Here is a 24408-nt window from a genome sequence, read left to right as displayed (position 1 = left end):
GATGCTCAGTGTGGTTCTCCTTTTTCTCCTGCTCTGTTTCAGTCCAGATTTAGAAGGCCAACCACGGGAGGATCCAGTACTTTCCAGAAGCACCTCTTCTCTCAAGATCACAAGTAGGTCCCAGAGGAATGTGTGTCCAAATGTTTGTGTGTCCAGTGAGAGTGGGATTGTCTCCAAAGTCTGAGAGCAAAGTGACAAAGGTGCCTATTCCCCCCACCTCCTTTATATGGCTTTTAGAGGGAGGGGGCAGTATTTTGGGAGGGGGGTGTAGCTCCCACAGCCGCCCCCACCTCAACCCCTGACACACACACACACACACTTAAGCATTGCACATATTGACCCCACATGTAGAGGGTAATTCAAACAACAGGAAGCCCCCCCTTACCCTCCAACTGCCCCTTGAACACACTTTCCTGCATGCAAGTTTAATGCAAGGTTGTGTGTGTGCAACACAAGTAATGTTGATTTATCACTTCGAAAATTAGAGCAAAGATTTAAGAATTTGTGGATGGAAGTCAGTGGCCGGATGTTCGTTTTCCAAAGTACTTTTAAGTAGAAATGTAATGTAATTGTACTTTATTTTCGTTTTTATATTTATATTTTTTCGTTTGCATATTTCATACAACTTTATACTGTTGTTAAACTGCATCTCACATGCCAGTATTAGCTTACACATAGCTCGAGTTACTTTGCAGACTATATTTTTTCCTCACTTTCCTGTTCAGTGCCTCCAGATGTGTTGGATTTGAATGTTCGTTAACTGACGGATGAAATTACCCTTTATGAGTTGAGACCATTTCCTTACTTCTTAAGCAAAAACAGAAATTAAAATGTTACGGATCATGGCAGTTTTTCTGATCTCATTAACTTTTATAGATATATGATTCTCATAGGACAGTAGCGTTTCAAATAATTGGTGATCTTAAAGAATATCATGCATAGCTTAAGATAAAACTACCCAGTAACACATACATGAGTTAAATATGAGTAGTACTTAAACATCTACAGCAATGAAATGTAAAACATATTAAAACCGCATTCATACTAATACAAAAACATAATATTTGATAGTTAAACATTGAAAATGAGCATTTTAGACCTTTATTTTAAGTATTTTGTTTGGAAGTACTTATTTCAGTACAAGATCTGAATACTTCTTCCACCATGTTGAAAGTAGCAGGTTCTTAAAGACGGGAGAGACAGATCCCTCCTCTTCAGTTGTCCCCTACCCCCGCACCGGGGAGGACACACACATCTGGAGCTTTTGGGTGGTGGTGGTGGTGGTGGTGGTGGAGGGGTGTGTTTGCACCGAGCATTTGGGGGCCGGGGTCGTGATTGAATGAAATGCAGTGATGCACTGGACTAACGATGCTCAAAGAAGTCTGACTGTCTGTCTGGGAAGCCGTCTGTCTCTGCCGCTCTGCATGACTCTCTGTGTGTGGGGAAGGTGTGTTTGTAGATGTCTACTGGAAAGATTCCCTGATTTGAAAATGTAGTGAATTTCTCATTTTTGAAAACTGTTAAGTGCTGAAAAAGCAGGGGATTACAAAAAAAATTCTGTGATGATTGAGTAAAGTATTGAAAGGTAAACTGGCATCAAATGTCTTGTTTATTACTTTTAAAATATTATTTTATCACAAATGTCCCAATTTAAATCAAGATTTTGACCATTTTAGGCTTTTTTTGGAGGCAAAGTTCATGTACAGCTGCTTGTGTTTGGACAACATTTCATTATCTTTGTTTGATTTTCTAAATAGTGGCTTTGTAGAAAAGTTGTTTATTCAAGTCTAACTGCTCTAGTTCTGAAACATTGAAACAAATATTGAAATAATTCCCAGCACTGCCCCTCATGTCATGCAGGTGACATTCCAGTTGGGGTGAACCAGGGGGTTTTCTTGCGGCAGGTAAACCAGGTCACTTGGCGCGAGCTCTGCGTAACTACTGCAAAGTGTTGGGACTCATTAGCGTGTCTGCTTACAGCCGTCTCTGTGGACTGAGACTCTCCATTCAGCACACAGCTAATGAATTAACACATTAAGATGAAATGTCAGCCATTACATGTGAATGAGGATTAGAGAAGCAGCAGGACGCTAATGGACCAGGGGCTCAAAACAGTCTCAGAGACTTTGAACAAGCATCTGCACTATCGGCTCTCTTTACTCTTCCAAAATAGACAAAAGGAGTCTCTCTGCTTTTTGTTTTTTGTTTTTATGGTGTGTGTATGTGTCAGTGTCATGTCTCCAGAAATGTTGCCTTTATTGCTTTATGGTGTTTGCAAAAATGTTGCTGGAAATAACAGAGATTCCTCATGGATTTGGCTAATGTACAAACACACACACACTGGTGCACACACACATTCATCCTGCTGCAAACATTCAGCCAAGGTATGTAGTACGCTTCTGTGGCAAGCTGCACTTTGCATATCAGCTGCCATTGTCTTTTAAAAAAGTTTTTTCCCTATTTGAATATGCTAATGTCGTCTCAATTGTCATTCAGAGCCACCTGGTATCCAGTGCATCCAACTGCTGCCAGTTTCAGTTTGTTTCGGCTTCTCTCTCTCTGCCCCGCAAAACAAAAACAAGGGAATCATACCACCAGGTTTTCTGTCTGACTGGGTAGAGCGTGTTGTAATATTTGCTCTTCCTGGGGATTATACGTCTTTACAGGGATTACCCAGCCTGCTCAAACACTCCCCTACGTGAGAGACACACACACACACACACACACACACACACACACACACACACACACACACACACACACACACACACACACACACACACACACACACACACACACACACACACAGAGGGCAACCTCCTATTGCTGCTTCAGTAACTTAGCAGGGCTGCCCTGCGTAAATGAACCTTGCTCCACTGTTCTGTGATAATAATGAGCGTTTTCCACCAGATTTGTTAAACCTGTAAAAGGATTATAACAATGTCAGTCAGAATTTTCTAGAATCAAAGGTGATGTCAACCTCCAATGACTTGTTTTTTGCTTTAAACAGTCTTCAAATTGACAGGCGATCAACACTTTTTTAAAATAATAATTTAAATACTTTATTGAGGAACAATTCCTTAAACTAACTAGATTCACAAATTTAAAACATTTGAAAATGGCTTTTTTTCTCCGTTTTGAATCATTGTTTATTTAATAGACTGGAGTTTTTAGCCGTTGGACAAACCAATTGAGCACATTTATAACACTCAGACATAAATCTTCAAAGTCAAGATAATTAGACTGATCGTTTTATGCAATCTAGTGTCAGGTGTTGTATTAGCATTACTATCAAAAACATCACTTTAAGCCCTTGTATTGATCGGACTACTCACAATGAGCTCGTATCCCTCAATATCTCTTACCTTAATACAGTTGAACCCAACAGGCACAGTTCACATGATGACTGCAGAATGAATATCTGTAATCAGAATATTAGACGTCAACGCTCTGCTGAATCGACTGCTTCCATGGAGACACTTGAAAATGTCATTATTTTGTATCATTCAGTTAAAAGTGAGGGTACGAGTGAAATAGTGTGCAATATCCCATTAGTTATTTCCTGTTTGGTCTCTGTCCTGTGTAATTCAGGAAGGAGTTGAACTGCTGTTATTGCTTCTGCTATATGAGTGAGGGTCTTCCTAGTAGCTGTGATCTTTACGACCACAGAGGAAGCTTCAGCCTCTCCTCCCCTCCTCCATTTTCACTTTATTCTTCCTCTCCCATCATCTCCTGAACAGGACACAGATAAAGAACTTCCTCTTTGATAAAACTTGTTGAGAGGAACAGTACCTCATAAAAAGACTTTCTTTTTCCACTGAGCAGAACTAACATTGTACACAGTTGCATTTGTACACAATACTTAATTACATACAGAGGTCAGAATTAAAGGAAGACAATACTTCACTGGTGGTCTAGTAATTGTATGTGAGCTTGATTGTGTGTGGTTGCATGAATGCATGGTTGAATGTGTTGCAATGTTCGTGTATATTTTCAACATAAAGTCACCCAAATGTGTCCTTAGAGTCCTGGACAGACACTACAAGTTGTTTAATTGGGTCACCTTTGGCCCTGGGAAGTTATGATGGGAAATGTTTGGATTATTCACTACCTTTTTACTGTCACACATGAATCAATTAATCGATAAAATATTTGTTTGCTGTAGTATAACATTGTGCATTCCAATGTTGAAGATGTTATCAATAGCCGCGTTCACACCGAGTACTTTGCTGTACTTAGTTCCCGGCACTTAGTTATTTTTTTGGTGTGAACGCGACATCAGGGGTACTAACGGAACTAAACGCGAAAAGTACGGGTGAAAAGTACTCGGTGTGAACACGGCTAATGTAGCCAATATCCATGACCATGTCTTACACATCTGATTTTTCACTTGTTGGAATCTATCTTGAACTCCAATGTTTGATGGCCCGTTTTATGTAGTGATGCAAAATCAATTGAAAAAATCCGAGAGCTAGAAAAAACAAATCCTAAGTTGTGTGTTGACCGATGCACTCCGTCACGTGGACACAGAGGAGACTGTAGGTGGAAGAATGAGCAGCAGAACTGTTGTATGCCGCGATGTCTGTATTTGTTGGGGTGTAGTCCAGTGTGTATACGAGAAATGATTGTGATCTGATGGGTCAGTTCGTTTTCCATCGTTAGAGTGATAGTTTCTCTGTTGTCATGCCATACAGGTCGTCAGTGATAATGAGGGGCCGCAGCCAGCCAGAGCTTAATTACTCTTAAGACCCTTTATCTCAGATTGCCCAATGCAAACCTCAGTAGATACACATATACACATGAACAGCAGTGAACACCCAATCCACACACTAATAGTATGGACCATCAGGCTCTCACAAATAGGACGGGCGTTTTTCTTTTCTTCTTCTAATGCACGCAGTGGAGAAATACATAGGATCTCACGACGGTTGATTAACTTCGCCTTTATTCTGGAGCTCCTCCTCCCCTCCGCGTCGGCAACAAGACGGCTGACTGCGGAGGAGTGACGGAGGGCTCAGGGGTCAAGGGGCAAACTCAACAGGGAGCAGCCTTTAACCCCCCAGGATGTCACCCCAACAGGGCTCGAGGGGCCAAAAGTCACTTGGTTTGTTAAATCCTAACCCAGACACAGCGGCTTCTCTGGACACACACCCTGGGTCTACGCAGCGGCTTGGTGCTTTGTGGTTTTCTGACCATCAGTTGAGACAAATACACAAAGGACATAGAGAAAAGTATCACACATTTCTTTCTGATTGAACTTTTGTCAGGGTGCTTTTCAGTGGAATGTCATGTTTTGCTTGCCCACAAAATAGCATTTGTATGTGAGAATATTTCACAGCAATCCAGCTACACAAGATTGTAAATACAACTAATAACTTGAACTAGTGGGTGCGTTTTCTATCATGGGAAATCTAAATGACATTTTGTTCTTAATAAAACATTGACCAATAAATAACTAACATTTGCACCTAGATACAGGACCTACAAATTGTGACTGAAGACAAAATGTAGATTTTGCAGGTGTGTGTGTGTGTGTGTGTGTGTGTGTGTGTGTGTGTGTGTGTGTGTGTGTGTGTGTGTGTGTGTGTGTGTGTGTGTGTGTGTGTGTGTGTGTGCCACAGCTGCAGCAGGTGTGTATGACTGGTGGCAAATAGATTGGTACATATGTAAATACTAAAGACACATTTGCAGATTTAGAAAATTATAATTTAACAAACTCAGGAGGGACAAACATTGGATTCAAGCATTTGCCACACAGTACATTTGAATTGAAATTGTCACAAGTGTCAGTTTTAATAACCCAACTTTGTATGAGACTGGCTCAGAGACTTCATCATTATAAACACGTTTATTGTTACCATATTTTTGGAACAATCACAGCTACCTTTCAATACAATAACATTCTTTAATCTGATGTTAATTTTGAGTCATTCATGAGAACTTTAATAAATTGGAAGCCCTGTAGTACAGCAGATCCAGACAGAGATCTCGGAGTGTGACTTTATGGTTTCTTTCCAGCTTGTTTGTTGATCACTCTCTGCTTTTTGTTTAATGGCTGTGACTTCTTTGCTTCCCTGCCACAGTTTTCTGAAAGAGACCAGACATATTGTTCATTACGCAGCATGAGAAAAGCGGACGTTTGTCTGGGTGTGTCTGACAGCAGGCGAGGAGTGTTTACCTGGATGTTTTGCTGCTGGTTTGATGCAGATTGAAGCCAAGCTGAAGAGGGAGAAGATGAAGAAGGCAAAGATGATGAAGGTCAGCTCAAAACCGTCGAACGGCAGTGCCATCTACACAACTAGCAAACACAAAGCACGTCATTACTTTATGTAACATCTCCACACTACGAGGTCTGACACAGAAACTAACAAATCCTCTTCTGTGATCCTATTATGTTGACTCTGTTTATGCAAAAATAGTCTAAAAGAGATAAAGGAGGGATACTTCTTAATCTTTTTATATTTAAAAAGTAGCAGTTTACATAGTGGCATACATTCCTTTTCATTCTGTCATTCGGTCATGAATCAACCCATGGACAGGTTTAACTGTCCTTCAGAAATTAAATAGTTGTCTTGCTCATTCCATATCGCAAACATGTGCATATGAAGTTTTTCCAATATGCATTAATTAAAAGTCTTACATATAATCCAGGCATGATATGTTTGCATTTAGCAACATTTTGGATAAAGTTACTTAAATATGTATAACATAATGTAAATATTGCTCAATGAATGATCTAGGGCTCGGAGATTATTCAATATGATCATTTATTGTCTTCCAATGAAATAATAGGAAATCGTACAGCAAGATATCTTGATAAACAATTACATTTACTTGATTAAACTAATAATAGGCAAAAACTGATGTGAAATCGAATTAAAATATGCAGATTTGTTTATACATCACAATTTACTTTATCACTCAGGTTCATGTGGTTAACAAACTGGAATCTAACTTCAACCTGTAGTGGTTTTGTTTCCAAATATCAAACTATATATATAACGTTAATGATGGTTTTGTCTTTGCACGTGCAACCAAACCAGTTTTATCCTTACACATGTCAACCAAGAATGTGCTGCTGGGAATGTGTTACGAAACTACTTTCTCCACTTAACAAATCTGAGAGGGGAGCAACGCACAGAAAGATTGCTACTGGCTCAAACACATGTAGGCTACACTGTGGGTAAAATTAGGACTTTACTTGTATGGAACTCATATTAAACTACAGCTTATTCTGTCAACAAACTAAATGAAAATAACTCAAATAAATTCATTTCTCTGCACATATCCCAATGTTTTGCATTGCATACATAAAAATAAGTATTTTCATAGCATTACTGTTTACACACATCTTGAGGTGCAGTAGCATGTAGCTTCCACCAGAGGGCATCACATCCTTGCTTTTTGTCAGTCATTTGTTTTTTTATAATTAATCATGCTTTGCAGTCTCCATATCGTGCTGAGTTGTATCAGTTTACCATATTCGAACTCATAATTAGTCTCTGTTTACATTAAGGATAATTACTTCAGTTCTTGATAACACTTTGTGGCTTATTTGATTACAGAATCTTCTTCTCATTCAGCCTGAAACCTTGGAACAATCTACTTCACTTCAATCTAAGCAGTATCAGATACTGTGTTTAAGAATCACAACCCTAAGAGATGCACTACAGTATCATCGTATGAGTGACCGGTTGAAGGCATACATAAAACATTTGGGGTTGAAATCTAAGAAAAAATCTTGAGTGACAGAAGTTTGTTGAAATGTTCAGGTTAAGTTTACTTCACACATTTCTTTAAATTTAGTGTATTTTGGGATCACACCTTTAACCTGACCATATTGAACTACCTGAGCAGGTATCAACGTCACACCATGCAGTTATATGATCACTGCCAGACTGAATGGTTCATATTGGCCTGTGGTTCACACATTTCTCTTGCTACTGTACATCTGCTCATGCTGCGTAAGCTCCACCGATTGATCCTGGATGTCTGAAACCCACCTAAACCCTTCCAGCACAGTCTGAACTAGATTTCCTACAGAGAGATTAAACAAGAAAAAGAGGGTTTAGAGACTTACCTGTAGGAAGAATCTCAGCAGGTATTTCCAGATCTGAACTGCAAAATAAAAATGATGTGTCCTCACTCCACAGCGATTTCAAAGAGCAAGGAAAGCAGCCGTGACGACCGTCATTGAACAGTTTGCAGACACAGGCGTTTGTTTATTTAACTTTTTTACAGTGTAACATCTGGGACACACCTTTCTTTGTGCCTCGTCCTGGAAACAAGTCATACTGGATCCTGTAACAAGGTCCACAGACATACACACACACACTCACACATACACACACTCACTGGTTACCATTTAGACTTTGTTCTGACAACTGATAACACACACACTCACTCACTCCCTCTCACACATTGCTTCGACTGATATGTCCTCATAGAACATTCGACAAGTGAAAAGAGACCTCTGCTGCCCTCTGAAGTTTTTCATTCTCAGTCTTGAAACTCGAATCAGACGATCTGCTCCTCACTCTGTGCTCGTACAGTCATCTCTAATGGAGAAAATAATAAAAGGAGTCACTCAAAGAATATAAATATTTGATTAAATCATTATATAATGTATTCATAAAATATGTAAAGATATATCATAAACCATTATTAATGTTGTGTCTGAATATCTCCAGTAAAAGCTGGGTTTACATTTGAGTTAAGATCTTTTTAAAGATGTTTCAATACATTACATTCATTGTTTTTTCCAATTCAAAGGAATTGGAAATCAAGCTCACTGATGTTAGGAAAAGAGAGAAACAAACAGTTATATGAAAAGGAAAGAAATTAGACTTTAAAGGAGACCTTTGGATATAATTAAGGATGGGAACTTATAAAGCATTGAATGGTTTAGGCCTAAAATACATTTCTGACCTGCTAAATTATGAACCATCCAGAACTCTCAGGTCCCCAGAGTCAGGTCTGACTCTGGGGACAGGTCTTCTGGGGACAGGTCTTCTGTCCCCAGAGTCACAACTAAACATGGAGAAGCCGCGTTCAGTTATTATGCTCCAAATATCTGGAACAAACTCCAAGAAACCTGCCGGTCGGCTGCAACTCTGACTACTTTTAAATCCAGGCTGAAGACTTTTCTTTTAACTTTTATTATCTTTGCTTTTTAAAGCCATTTTCTTAATCTCTTTCATTTTTGTAATGCACTTTGAATTGCCTTGTTGAGTCCCCTCGTGGGTGGTTAAAATCCCCTACAGCACGTGTGCCGTTTTGGTTTCAAGACCCTGGTTCGCGGAGGACACCAGAAAAGTCCTAGAAAAGACAAGTTAAACTTAACTATGTGCATTTAAAGAAAAGAGGAATAGTTTTGGCGAAAACTAAAATGGTACCATCGGGTACAGGAATCCGTTTTGGTTGCAAGACCCTGGTTCACGGAGGATACCAAAAAAGTCCTAGAAAGACAAGGTAAACTTAGGGTCAGATTATAATTTTCCAAAACTGGGGTTCGTTTAGCGTGAAACACTTGAAATAATTAAAGGACAAGTTAAATAAGAAAGTAGAAAGAAAGGGTGGTGATAGAAAACTATTTCTGCTAAAAAGATATCAATGGTTGAGAGTCAGTGCTAAACATTTCAGGTGTGTGTATCTCACACTGCACTGTAACTTTAATTAATGTATCTTTGCTTTTAAATTAGTGTTTTTAAATGCCATTTTATAATATGTTTCTTGATGCTATTAATGTCTTTCACTTTTGTAAAGCACTTTGAATTGCCTTATGTTGAAATGTGCTATATACATAAACTTGCCTTGCCTATAACAAATGTAATATCATGATGGTCTGATAAATATAAACCGAGTGCTGAACAAATATCAGTTTCAGGGAAAGTTGAAAGAGCACTCTTGTGTTCTGTTTCAAAAAGAGGGCTCAAGTTTAAAACCAATTAAAGATTTAGGTTGATTAAAAAAGCCACTGGTTAAAGGTGGGGTAGGTAAGTTTGAGAAACCGGCTCGAGATACACTTTTTGTTATATTCCATGGAATGCTCTTAACATGCCGATAGCGATGAATATCTTAAGTGCTTTGACAAAAAATCCATACAAAAATGTCATCTGTGGAAGCCATGACTCGAGCTGGTTTCTCCAAAATTACCTTCCCCACCTTTAAAATGAATTTCAAATTAACTTCACAATATTTATCACGCTGTAGTTTGCTTTGTCGTTACTTAATTATTGGACATGATAAGATTTGCTTATTGTAACTATGTATAATGAATGTGTTTATGTTATTAGGTCTGTACAGTATATTCAATGCACACATTCTTTAGTTTAATTGGTATAATTGTTGTTATACTTCACTATACTTAACATTTATATTATAGACATACCAACTACAGTCTCAAAATGATCTCTCTCATTTGAGTCCTCACCTCTTGACAGCTTTAACAAAAACAATATAACCCTTATGAAGTAAGCTATTTTAGCGGCATTGTTGTATTAGACCAAATCAGATTTTAGCCCTAATGAATTGATTGTGTTTCTCTATTTCTCCCACACCATTAGAAACTTGCATGACAGCGCGAGTAATCTTTAAAATTCATCAATATTTGAAATGCAAAGTGTTCTAAAAGTAAAAAAATGTCTATAAAGGGACTAAATGGTTGTGTGTTTGCAGTCGTACCGTTGGAGTGCACACGTTCCTCAGTGAGAATCCCAGTGAGTGTGAAGAGGGCGAACACCAGGAGAGAGAACCCGATCGTCAGCACCTCCAGCTCAGTGAACGGAGAGGCCATCTACACCACCTGCAGCTGGGAACGCTCCATCTGTGAGTTCAGCACCCGGCATTGCACACTGAATCAAAATGATTATTGAACACTTACCCAGAGTGTGTGAGCGCTAAGATGCTTCCTGACAAACACACACACACACACACACACACACACACACACACACACACACACACACACACACACACACACACACACACACACACACACACACACACACACACTCTCTTTTTCAAACACTTGGTTGAGCTGTGAAAAGCAGAAAAACACATCCCTTCCTCTCATGTTCAAGTGAGATCATATGTCCCTTATTATTAATGATGTGTGTGTGTACACAAAATGGACAAATGCATTGATTTGAAGTGATTGCTTTCAGGTGGAGATGTTGTTGTGGTGGAAAGTGGGTGATCTTCTAGATGCCAACATTCTTTTCTGAAACTTCTCACAGAAGATAACCATCAAGTGGTTTTCTAGCTTTCCTGATTCAATGGAACAGATATGTTTCTTTCTGAAACCCTCTACTATCTTCTAAACAACCACACCTTCCCTAAACGCATGTTAAAAAGATTTGCAGGCCACAATTATTGATTGTCTACTGTAGCACTCAGTTGTTTTTTAAAACAAGAGACCACAAAACAAGTGTGTTAGGACCTCCCCATTTCTGTGTGTGTGTGTGTGTGTGTGTGTGTGTGTGTGTGTGTGTGTGTGTGTGTGTGTGTGTGTGTGTTAGAGATATAAAGGAAGTGGTGGGTATGAGAGGCTGTCAAGCTCACAACTCATACTTGTAAACCACCAGACTTTCAAACACAGTATCACACCGTCTTTAACGTACTGTCATTCCTTCCTTCAGAATAGCAGGGAATGAAATGCCGAATAATAGTTTATAAGAGGTAGTAATAGTTAATGTGATTGACTATATAGGTATGTGTATAAAACAGAATGATAGGGTGTGTGCATAAGAATAGCTATGTGTGTGAGAGAGTATGATTGAAAAGGAAGTTAGTTTGATTGAAAAGGAAGTGAGTTTGATTGAGATGGAAATTGGACTAAATTCTCAGTTCCTGATTGGCTCTACGTTTTTCGTTTGACGGACACCGCCCAAGAAAGGCAGTAGACTGCCACTTTCCCCTATGCAACCTGAAGAGTAAAAGGGTCAAGTCCGTCAGAAAGCCATGACTGTAAGTGTAAGCCTTACACTTACACTGTAAGGATTAGTAACATGTATTATGTTTATGTGATGACATTTGGAGATGTTTAAATTGATGATAGTCTATTATCATTCAGGTTAAGAAACTGGTGTTGCTTGCATCCGATTTTAAAGGCATTTCTTTTTATACTCTACGAAAATGCAACAGAGAAAGGGTTTGATTCTATTAAAGGTGGGGTAGGTAAGTTTGAGAAACCGGCTCGAGATACACTTTTTGTTATATTCCATGGAATGCTCTTATCCCGATAGCAATGAATGAGCATTAAATGCTTTGACAATAAATACATAAAAAAAATTGTGGAAGCCGTGGCGCTGTAAAAAGCACGACTAATCATTTTCACCGGCCCGGCTAAAATAACTGGATGGCCTACCTGCCTGTCAGCCTTCCATCTGTGCACAAACTTATCTCGTGTGNCACGACTAATCATTTTCACCGGCCCGGCTAAAATAACTGGATGGCCTACCTGCCTGTCAGCCTTCCATCTGTGCACAAACTTATCTCGTGCCCTCATTGGTCATGTGCGCGTTCGTGTGTGTTAGGAAGTGGCAGATTTTTTCTGGGTGTGTATTTTCAAATTCTAGCGCACTTGAGCTGGTTTCTCCAAAATTACCTAACCCACCGCAGATTCCTGTGTAGCTTCAGATCTGAGTTGTCTTATTAGTAAGCCTAATTTATACTTTTGTAGCAACAATATTTTTATATAATGGCAAAGAAAGAGTTCAGAGTCTTTTCTTTTTTTCCTGTGTCATATGTGGCAGCACTGCCACAAGTTCCTCTTCAGAGACTTCAATGTTTCTTGAAAACATTACCCACTGTAGTATGTGACGTGTGAATAAACTCCAACTCTGTATCAACAACACTGTTGTGTAACTTCAGTTAAATACTTGTATGTGTGTAGATTAGAAAGAGGTAAGATAAAGGATCTGCAATATTTTATGAAGTATTAATAAAAGTAGAAGTGTGTATTTACCTGGTAGTAGGCTGTCAGTAATGGCTACACCTCTCTATTTGGACTGGTAGATCTCGGCAGACTGGCAACTTTAAAAGTAGCTCTCGGTTCAAAAAACATAAAACATTTTTTTTTTAAATCTTCCGGAGGAGCATGCCCAGAGGTGATTTCCACCACCTGCCCACACCCACTGTCAAATTGTCCCACCCACATTGAGGATGCTACCTACGCCCATGTCAGAACCTCCCATTAGTGGTTTAATAAAACAGATATTTCAACGTGAGCCTACTTTGTTCATGTGCTGTTGAGGTTAATTTCAGTAGTTGCGTGCTATAATGTATTTAAGTGTGAAGAGGAGGCAACTTTAGAATAGGGAACCCTTTTCAGGTCAATTAGAGTCAAACTACTAGCTTATTGGTTATGAACAAGACTTCACTTTAAAATAGGGAACATGTTCTTAGAAATAAATACCTAATTTTGAGTTATTTAGACTTAATTAACACTTATAGTTTCATGTATTGTTCCATAAGGATAGATCATATTTGTTAAGTGTTAATATGGGAGAATTACTATTTTTGTGATACTACTGCCTTATTAGGCCCATATTGAGCATATTAAGACCAAACTACTTCCTTACTTGCAATAAATAAGCACCAATTAGAGGGTTATTGAGGAAAAACTATTACTATTAGAAAAACTATCAACTACTACTTGTAGAATATGGTCATGTAGAATAAGGCATTAATAAGTGTTTTATAATGACTAATGAAGAGCAAATATACTGCTAATATGCATATTAACAACTAGTTGATGGTGAATTTGTGTACCTTAATATAAAGTGTTAACAAAAGTTCTTATTGCAGCTCAAATGTAGCTAGCAGTGCTCTGATTATATTGTAGTGTGATGTTGTCTGTAAGTGGGAATAATAGAGTTTCTAAGAAAGTACAGTTTGGTACTTAAGTAAGTTTGATTTATGGCCCAGACAAAAGTGTTTGAAAGAGAGTATGATTGTGCGTGTCAAAGTGTTTAGCTATATGTATAAAACAGTTTAATGGTGTATGTGTGAGATTCTGATATAAGACCAAGTACGAGTTGTGAGCTAGACGGCCTCTCATAGGTGGGTGTACTAATCTGGGTCACATATTTCTGCACTTTTTCTGTGGTGAGAAAGGGGATGCTGGTAAAAGAATGTTGTACATACAAATCATAACTTATAGGTCTTGCAAAAGAATCTGAATGTTTTTATTCCTACAAAATTACATTATATATTAGAGGGGTGTTCTTTTTAGTGAATCTGTAAAAAGTAAAAAAAAAACAAGCAGGTAAAGTAGAGACAGGAGGTCAGTTCAAGTTCAGTTCAACCAACACAGGTGGATTTCTAGAGAGCATATTAAATGTTAAAGAAAGAACAATTTGAAAAAGTATAAATAATAAATCACTTAAAATGTACAAACGAGGATTTAGACATGTAATGTAGTAACACGATAGACAGGTAATGCGTACTGTTGTCAAGGTTGTATACTAAAATGTGTGCAGGTATTTACTGGATAATATATGCAAAACAAAACATGTAAGAGTTTCACTACAGCCTGTTTATGACACAACAAATACAGTGTTAGTCTTTTGTTTACACTGTGGTAAATATTCCTCAACTTAATGCACACCCACTCATCTGTAGAAAAACGTAACAAATGAACTAATGTTATTAACACAGTCACGTCTAAAAAAGTAAAATAATATTGGGTTGTTAGCGACATATAATTCACGCAATTGTCATATGGTTCATCTTAAACTTTCAAATTAAACAGAAATGATTATCAAAGTGTTTTAATTAAGTGAACAACATCTATTGCTGCGTCAATCTTAGCCATGCATTATTGTTGCCAGTTCTCTCTAGGTTTTTCTGGCTCTGGCACAAGAAAAACCTCATCTATTATGAAACAACTTGGACATGCTACAAACTGTGGTTTAAAATTCCAGATTAGCTTCAATGCATTCATTATGTCACTGCCCAGTGCACGAGAGTTCGCCTCTTCACCTCAGTAAGCTGCGGATTTGACTGATCACTGTAAGTGTCCCATTTTCCAGTTATATCAATCATAATCCTCATGACCTGAGAGATTCTGAAATAGGATTAAAACCTCCACCATAAACACACACACACACACACACACGTACACACTTTCTCTGAAGACATTGAGTATGGTTGTGAAAGGTTTTTTTCTTCATGGCGGGTCACATAGATGATTAATTGGCCTTTTTCTTTTTTAAAGGAAGAAATAGGTTTCAGCCAGCAGGGAGTTCCTGAACAATCAGACACTGTGTGCGCGTGTGTGCGTGTGTGTGTGTGTGTGTGTGTGTGTGTGTGTGTGTGTGTGTGTGTGTGTGTGTGTGTGTGTGTGCGTGTGCGTGCGTGTGCGCGTGTGTGCATGTGCGCTGCTGTCCATTTGCACAAGTTGAGTAAGCTTATTAGCAGCACAACTTGTCAGAGGAGGAGATTGAGGTTAGTCTGTGTGTGTGTGTGTGTGTGTGTGTGTGTGTGTGTGTGTGTGTGTGTGTGTGTGTGTGTGTGTGTGTGTGTGTGTGTGTGTGTGTGTGTGTGTGTGTGTGTGTGTGTGTCAGCCACCAGTATCAGCTGACAGTTTTTTGAACTCACAGAATCACTCAGGCATACAGTACATGCATGCACTCAGCGACCTTTTATCACTGCTCCCTCACTTGGGGTTTCATGCTTTCAACTGCACCTTCTGTCAGCCTGACATCACATCATAGCACCTCATTGAACATCATGAACCACCATAGAACATAACATCATGTTATGTTACATGCACAAGGCTACAAAGTCATTTTGTCTGAAAGCAGAGAGCATTCAAAGTAGTGTTGAGTATTTCTGAAAACTATACCGTTTACAAATCGTGGTTGTAACTATATTGTTTTGTGATTATTCAGTCTTTTGATTCCAATAAGAATACTTTTTTCTGTTGATAATGGCGTCACTGCAAACCTACTGAGGAACATAGTCCCTGACGTCAGTAACTGTAATAGAAAATGGTTTCACTTCCTCATTTTTGGCCCCATTCTCAAGTAATTTATTCACTAACCTGCAGTCCTCACAACACTTTTTTTGAGTTTTAACTAGACATCTTCATGGGGCAAAAAACCTCTCATTCTTTGAAAGCTGCGATCCGTTCCAATGCAGAACAGAGAAATGTCAAACCCGAAGACACAGACCTTATAAACACCAGTTTCACAGCTGATTGCTATGAACAAAATGCTGAGGCTAATTTACAAGTTACCAAAACAAAACTGTGTGTCATACTTAATGTAACAGCAGTATATTCTTCTCAGTGCCTGGCTTCCACACATATGATCTATTCTCCTTGCCATGAAGTTGGTATAATACCACATGCTGTTAGTTTAAATCAGCAGGAGAGAGGTTTTGTTACACCTAATGACCATTTAATAATTGCTCTTTGTATTATAGCCATTGCTTGTTGTCACCAGTCCGACCTCTGACCTGAAAACACACACACACACACACACACACACACACACACACACACACACACACACACACACACACACACACACACACACACACACACACACACACACACAGCGCTTCCATCAACTCGGCTATCAAACAACCAGGGTATAAACATAACAAGCAGAAACTGAATACGCTTATTGAATAACGCAGGTCTAGGGTTCGCATTTTCTTCTAATTAAACTCCTAATACAAATTACATTCAACCAAGCCCAAATACAAAAGCAATAGTAATATAACGTTTAATTTTTATTAACTTAGCTATTAAGATAAAGAGCTGGTTTGCGAGCACACTAGTTGGTCCTTCAAACATCTTGGATTTATAAAGATTCTACTGGAAATTAAAAAAACTGTTTATGAAGGAAAACACATGGAAGTGTAACATTTAAAGGTGGGGTAGGTAATTCACTTCAGAAACACTTTCCATGGAATGCTCTTAACATCCTGATAGCAATGAATATATTAAATGCTTTGACAATAAGTACATAAAAAATGTCATCTGTGGAAGCCGTGGCGCTGTAAAAAGCACGACCAATCATCTGAGCCGGCCCGGATAAAGTAACTGGATGGCCTACCTGCCTGTCAGCCTTCCATCTGTGCACAAACTTATCTCGTGCCCTCATTGGTCACGTGCACGCCCGTGTGTGTTGGAGGAGGGGGTCTATAAGGAAGTCTGAAGGAAGGGGCAGATCTTTTTCGGCTCAAACTTTCAAATTCTAATGCACTCGTGCTGGTTTCTCCATTCTTACCTGCCCTACCTTTAAAATGCATTGGATATTCTCTTTAAAGTCTTGCCTAGGTGATGCAATCTTTAAATTACATCCTGTTTTCTTCCAGAGTTTGAACAAAGCTGTCTTGTTCTTTATGTTTGTTTCATATCATGGGGGATTTCTATATTTGATTTCTCTATTTATTTATATGCTCTTTTTGCTGGTTTGGGGTGGATAAAACTGTGTTGAAAAAATGTGATTTCCCTGGACCAATCAGAATGAAACAACTTGCAGTCAGAATGTGATGAGGACAGCTTCTTAGTTGTTTTGGTTGTGTTGCCACAGAAACAACCACAACAACTCAGCCCTGATGAAGCAGGTTAGCTATATTTAATGCTGATGGATCTATACTTTTGGATATTCTTCTTATTTTCCCTATCTTAAGGTTCTGTTAGACATGCCATAACCAAATATGATCTGTGCAGCTGCAGCTTCATGGTTGGTTGTCTAAATGTAGCTGTAGGTGTTTTTTTATCCTGACCCAGAGCACAAAAAAAAAAACGCTCGGTCAACGCTGCATCACTCAATCCCCTCCACAGAAACATGCATATGTCCACACAAAGACTCATCAATGACTGTGCTGAGCATCAGATTCAGAGTGCTGGCAGAGGAGCAGGCGCTCAGGTAAGGGAGCGCAGGATGTTAACTCTGATGCTGCACTTCATCACCGCTGAAATCTGAGTTGAGGCTGGTACGAGGCTCCGGCAGTAAGGAGGCTGGTGCGAGGCTCCGGCAGGAAGGAGTTGTGTGTTTAGCTGTGATCCTGTGTGAAGTTAACTGTACTTGAAATCTAACTTCAGTTTTGGTGATTCTTAGGACTGTCAGGCGTATGATTCAGAACGCTTAGAATGATGCATTACAGGTTCTCTGCATGTGGTGAGGAGAATAACCTTTGGATTTTTGGCAGTCTGTATGGAGACTACCAGTCCAGTGTACAACTGTAAGAGCCTTTTAGGAATGTAAGATATTGGCTCATATGTTTATGGGAATAGATCATTTGCCTCTTTAAAAATGTATTCTGTAGTCTGTCTGTGTACATGAGTCATAAGAGCGAAAGACATGTGGAATCTGAGTATGTGTACCATGCACTGTACACACACCAGTGTACAGTACAGAAGCTACTGCTACTTAAAGGGCTTCTCAGACAAAGGAAAGTAATGAGACTGGATGACAAAGCAAAGATAGCAACCAACATTCAAAGGGTGCTGGTGAGCAGGCGAACGATTCTTGTTGTTGTTTATTTTATCTTCCGTTCAGAGGTTCATTATCATAGGTTAGTAAAGACAATGATATTGAAAATGCAGAAAAAGTAATTTTCAATAATATTTTGATAATCGACCACAATCTATACTTGTAGTTCAACTCATTGATTTTCTGTCTGTGCTGTGTATAGATAGATAGATAAATAAAAACACAAGGCAATGTACATAAGAGAAATTAAGACACAAGAAATAAACAGTCCAAAATATTTCAGAAATAGAAATAAAATAGCATTACAAATTAAAAAAGTGAAAGAATATAAAATAAAAAAAGCTTTCTCTTTTCTTTTCTTTTTTCCAGAAGAAAATAAAGAAAGGAAACAGAGGGAAAGGTCTCTGTCAATACAGACAGCGCCATACACCTCTAGGGGGGCATAGAGGGAGTACTTTGGAATCTGTCATTGTGCCTTCATTGGAATGCACTGACATTTGAAAAACACTGCTGCTAGCTAGATGAGGAGACAGATATCAGTTTAACATCTTCAGTTGTGTTTATCTCAGCTTGGCACAAAGACTACACGTTTGGGGAAAGTGCTACCCTAGCTCGGTCAAAGAATCTTCCAGCGATAGCTTCAAATTGTGGCGTGTTTTTTTAAGAATCCTACATATTGGTGTCATAGGTAATATTCTCATCATCTCATCTAATCGTAATTAAAACACGTTATCACCATCCTATTTCTAAAGAACAGCACTCTACACTACATTCTGTTGTTGTGAAATTAAAATGTATGCCACAACTTAATAAATTCACATGGTTTGTTTTTCAAAATCTCTCTAAATGCAGTTTTGGTCAGCTTAGTTTGGCAGAGATTAACACAAGGCACTTCTTTCCTCTGCCAAAATAGCAGAATGAGCTTCTCGCAGTCAGACTTCTGTAAGCAAAGACATTGTAGTTATATCAGAATGGATCTCTTTTACGACTCAATTAATAACCGATGTGTCTTGTTAAACTACCAAACATTACAATCGCACACTACACCAAGTCCATGTCTCCTCTGTAATCTCACTTCCTGAGGAGGCTGCAGAGTGTGCGCATTGACTCCACACAGGTCTACTGATTTAAACCTGGCTGTCAGCAAATCCTTTGATCAGATTAGACCAAGCACTCTTCCACTGTCAACGTCTCTTTTATTTCACTGACTGTACATACAACTGTGTCTGTGTGTGGGTTGGTTCAGGCAAACTCTGCTCTGTTCTTCATATTTCAAATCAAATATATTTAAAGAAGCCACCCACATGTGACGTTGCTAACATCAACTTTGAACTCTGTGTATATCCTGTAAGATACGTAAAGCATATAACTTCACAGCTCACCAATTGCGTTAAACCACGTATAATATATTTTATTCAAAAATTGTACAAACAGACCTCTAACATGTATAGCATGTAAGCAGGCATATTCATTCATGACATTGCTGCAAAGCTACAGTATCGGGACGCAATATATTTTCATGTTCAAAATATTTAAGTATATAATTGACTTAAAAAAATAAATGCCAATTCTCTCTTTATGTCAAAATAAAACAACAACCACAAACAAGTACACCTCTCCTTTCTTCTTAAATATCAAAGCTATTGATTTTATACAAAGTCAGAGCTCACATCCAACCTTTGCTAAAGTCCCTTTTCTGGTTGCTTCTCCGTGTACAATATCTTTTAAGAACCTTTTATTTGTGTTCAAATGACTCATGGATTAGCGCCGGAATTCCTGTCGGACATGCTCTCCCTGTTTGCTCCACCTAGATCCCTCAGGTCCTCTGACACTTGCCCTTTAATTATTCCCAGGATGAGGACAAATATATAATGGGACACAGCAATTAGTGTCCATGCCACTCACCTGCAAAGAGAGCAGAGAGCACCACAATCTGTAAATACCTTTAGACGATATATAGACTATACAATCGAATATCTGTTTAATTTAATTTCATGTCTTACTCTCCATCACATGTTCAATCTTGTATGTAATGCACTTTTCCGACAGAAACATTACTATTTTAGCTAAGGATGAAAGCCAACTAAAAGAAGTGATGTTGGTAATCTTGATTTGAAAAGAAAATCTGACATTTTTCAAGTAAGATTTCTTGTTGCAATCTGGTAGTGTCCAATTATAACTGTCCCAATAGTAAGTATAGAGGCAACATTCTCTTTTTAGACCTCTGCCAAGAGATTCTAGCATTTTAGTGCCAAAGAATCTCTAGATAGGACACTGCTTCCTATGATGGAGATACATGGTCTGTTGTACAGGCAGATTGTGATATATAGATAATTCAGATTTGTGTTCTACTGAATTACCCAAAACCTGACATTTCTCTTAGGTTATTTAATCTATTACTTATTTTAAATGTTTCGTACAGAAGATCTTGTTTTGTTCACGATGTATCATCACTCTCAGTACTTAGTAACTCCCACACAGAATCGCCCTCTGGTAACTTGTGTAAGAAGCTGCAGGCGGGAAACGAGGTAAAAACAGTCGGAGGGTTGAGTTCAAGGTCTGACCATTGAGTTTGGCAAACGGCACTCTGGGAAGTTCTAGAAAACGTGCTATGAGTTTGCTATAAATAGAGACACATTGCATGCAGAGCAGCATTATATCCACTTAGAGAAGGAGGACCAGGTAATAGGATTGGTTGTCTTTAGCCCAGGTCAGAATTAAATAACAAGGACACGAGGCAACGCATGACTCCTGACGCAGGATTGTTAACCAATCAACGCGCAGCCAGTTAACTCAGAATAACAATGGATTCTCCTGAACATGTAGTATTAGGTTAATTTAATTACAATGTTTTATTGCAGAATAAGAGCATTAGCGTGTCCAATTTCCTATATTTAGCTACTGCAACACAAAGCATAAGGAATCGCCCCTAGTGTCTGCTTTCTGCTCTTTAAATGAGGACATTTTTAGATTGTCTGTCTCCTATAAATCATTACAGTTTTGTATCATAACGTACATTTTCCATATTTGTATATACTAAACTATGAATCAATGTCATAACAGTAATAACCTACAGCAAGTCATGATGTCATGATTGAGCTCTTACCCTGAAGTGAGTGAAGTATTGTGTAAATGTATTATCAATGGATTACCTAGTGTTTTGTGCTATAGATAAATCACTGATTCAAACACTTTGTGCTTCAATGACCAACATCTCCTGTTCTCTAATGATTTTCCGTTTCGCCCTCTCCCTGCAGGGGAGGAAGGCCCCCGGCCGCTCAGGGAGTCGATCCAGCAACATCTCCAAGGTAACGGCTGAATATCAGGGAGCTTAAAGGGCCAATGCCAATGCCAATGCCATGGTTCAAAGGGTGGAAAGCTTTGTTAACCCAAGCATAGTCTAATGTGCAAGATTGTGCTTGTATCCCTTATATCTGTATGACTCATGAGACAATACATGATGCTTTGATATTTGTTGTTATTAGCTATGACCCAAATTACATTGCGTAATGTGGAAGAGTTACTCAAAGTAATACAAAGTTATAAACCTGCATATAATCATCACTTTAATTCAACACAACACAGAAAAACCAAAGATAAAATAAATCTCTACATAGCTAATATGTAAGCAGTACTTTATATGTTAGCTTGTTAGCTTATTATGGGTTCCAAACAATTGTCGCAGCATCATTTATATTTATGGTTTATCAATATGTTTGATTATGTAATCTCTACAAAGTCTGATAAGAGGTTGTGATCACCTGATTATATTTGATTTAAGTTGTTATGATTTCCTAGCAGGAATTTCATCTACATCTACTTGTTTTAGGCCAGCAACTCCACAGCAGGACCAGCTACAGCCTCAAGAACATCAATCACCCCGTCCTCTCAGGACATTTGCAGGTGAGCCAGCGTTCTCTTTAAGTTTTACCCAGAATTACAGAATGTGGACAACGAAAGCTCCAGCCACAATTCTCTCTGTGACATTAAGCCGCACATTTTACAGCTTCACCTCCACCGATAGGAAGACTGATGAAGCACGGGCCTCAGCACCCAGGCGGCGTTAACACAATTAAAATGGATGCCAAACACCAATGGTGCTCCCAAAGCACAATCATTAAAGGGAAGATGGCTGATGGCAGAAATGTGATTCAGCTTATTATATCCACTGGTGGTTGGTTGTCCTGTCGAGAGGCTCTGTCCTGTGGTTAAAAGCAGAGAGGACACTCTGTTTATAGCAGTGTGGACACGTGATGTATGTGAGTGTGTGAATCTCCATCTGTTACATAGCATGCTGAAATGATTCCATATTCACTATTTCTTATTCTGATTAACCAGCCTGGTAATCATTTTTTTTCACTTAATTATTCAGTTGTACATCATGTCCCACTGTTCTGTATCTTAGGAGTTATTTTTATATACCAACGCCGGCAGGTGGGGGTTTCTAGGAACAGCTCATTTAAAGTGGACCTATCATGCTATATTTGAATAATATAGTGTAGGACCATACCTATATAAAGGCATATTTATACTTTTTATTTTTCAAAATACCAAACAGATCATGCATTTTAGCCATTCCTCATTTCGCTCAATTTAACACTGTCTTTGAATGTTCTGATTCTGTGAGAACAGCTCCATCTACAGGCCTGGCATATGTACTACAGCGTCTCCAGCGCTTTCGAACGGCAATGTCCGTGGCTGTCTCCTCCTGATTGGTGGAATTGGCCCAATAGCCGTAGCGCCACTTCTGTGACGTCATAGAAGTGTTCAAATCTGGATCAGTCTGTATCAGATCCGTTGCAGCCCCTTTTTAAGAGATTTGGGTATGGAGGAAAATAGAGAGGGTTGTATTTTCTGACACTTGGTGAGTTCCCTGAAACACCGGGGACACATATTCATGTATACAAGACGTACAAAAGTGCATTTTGCATGATAGGTCACCTTTAATGTTTTTTATTTTAATTAGTAACATATTTCAAATCTAGACGTATCCTTTCTCTAGATTGACTTGAGCTCGATCTCACCACAGTTCAGATATATGAATTGAGATTCAGCATTACAGAATAATATAAATACTCTGAAGCTGACAATTGAGCGGCCCGACCAAGCAAGGAGGCAGAGGCAGAGAGTTCAAATATAACACGGTGTGGGCATTTATTTCTCCTGTGCACATAGTCACCAGCCTCAATATGACTGTCCTCCCTGAACACAGTCAGCAGACACAAGGATCTCCCACACACTACCTGTCCACTGACAGGGAAACCAGAGCCTAAATACACACACTAATCAATCAACAAGACACAGGTGAGGGGGGAGGAGACAATACAGGGCACCAGGTGAACACAATCAACCACAATGAAGCTATACAACCTGTAACGGAGGCCGAGATCTATGGGCCCAGAGATCACCTCCGTGACATACTCCCTGCGAGTGGAATCCTAAAAAATGCAGATATAGTTAGTTATATCTGCCCAGGTATGGAGAGAGTCCAACCTTCAGTCACTTACAATGGACTGAAAGCTCAAGGTTTCTAGGAGTACTGTAGGATATTCAGGATCGCTAGGAAATCTCACTGTAAACTTTTTTCTTTTAAAGAAAGCTGCAAAACATTTTGACAGTAAGGTCTGTCTTTTATCGACAGTGACAGAGATTCTGGAAAAAGCTTTTTAAAATATTTTTCCCCCCATAAGAGTAAATCAAATCCCCCTCCATTGCATTGGGTTAAAAAGTGACATTTAGACCAGGACAAAACAATCTGAAGTGCTAAGTAGTTGCTAACTCATAAACTACTGTATGTCTTTTGTAATTTGGGTGAACGGACCTTTTCAGAGTAGCTGTTTAGTTCATGTCGCCACACTTCATGTCATTTTACTTCACATTATTCTTTTACACATCTTCATCTTGTGTGTGTGTGTGTGTGTGTGTGTGTGTGTGTGTGTGTGTGGCTCTAGCG

General features: G+C 38.9%; 1 protein-coding gene and 2 long non-coding RNA genes across 3 annotated transcripts in view; 2 read left to right on the top strand and 1 right to left on the bottom strand.

Moving 5' to 3' along the window:
- Window positions 1-64: 64 nt before the first annotated feature.
- On the top strand, window positions 65-10822 carry LOC104942984 (uncharacterized). The gene is made up of 3 exons (XR_798068.1): window positions 65-113; window positions 6208-6258; window positions 10678-10822. It is a non-coding gene; the product is annotated as an uncharacterized lncRNA (long non-coding RNA).
- Window positions 5772-8252, bottom strand: LOC104942983 (uncharacterized). Its single transcript, XR_798067.1, has 3 exons — window positions 8081-8252; window positions 6179-6298; window positions 5772-6087 (listed from the first exon to the last, which is right to left on the bottom strand). It is a non-coding gene; the product is annotated as an uncharacterized lncRNA (long non-coding RNA).
- Window positions 10823-17802: 6980 nt separating the features above from the next.
- Window positions 17803-24408, top strand: part of marchf1 (uncharacterized) — a gene marked incomplete at its 3' end in the record, with an annotated part of 8312 nt that continues 1706 nt past the window's right edge. Inside the window, exons 1-3 of the mRNA XM_010768301.1 lie at window positions 17803-17888; window positions 21713-21763; window positions 22285-22358. Of these exons, the coding sequence (XP_010766603.1) occupies window positions 17808-17888; window positions 21713-21763; window positions 22285-22358 (206 nt within the window). The remainder of the gene's footprint in view (window positions 17889-21712; window positions 21764-22284; window positions 22359-24408) is intronic.

Source organism: Notothenia coriiceps, unplaced genomic scaffold, assembly GCF_000735185.1.
Source record: "Notothenia coriiceps isolate Sejong01 unplaced genomic scaffold, NC01 NC01_scaffold00005557, whole genome shotgun sequence".
NCBI classification, from domain to species: Eukaryota; Metazoa; Chordata; class Actinopteri; order Perciformes; family Nototheniidae; genus Notothenia; species Notothenia coriiceps.
Note: the sequence above shows the minus strand (reverse complement) of the source record. Positions and strands in the feature narration are given on the sequence as shown.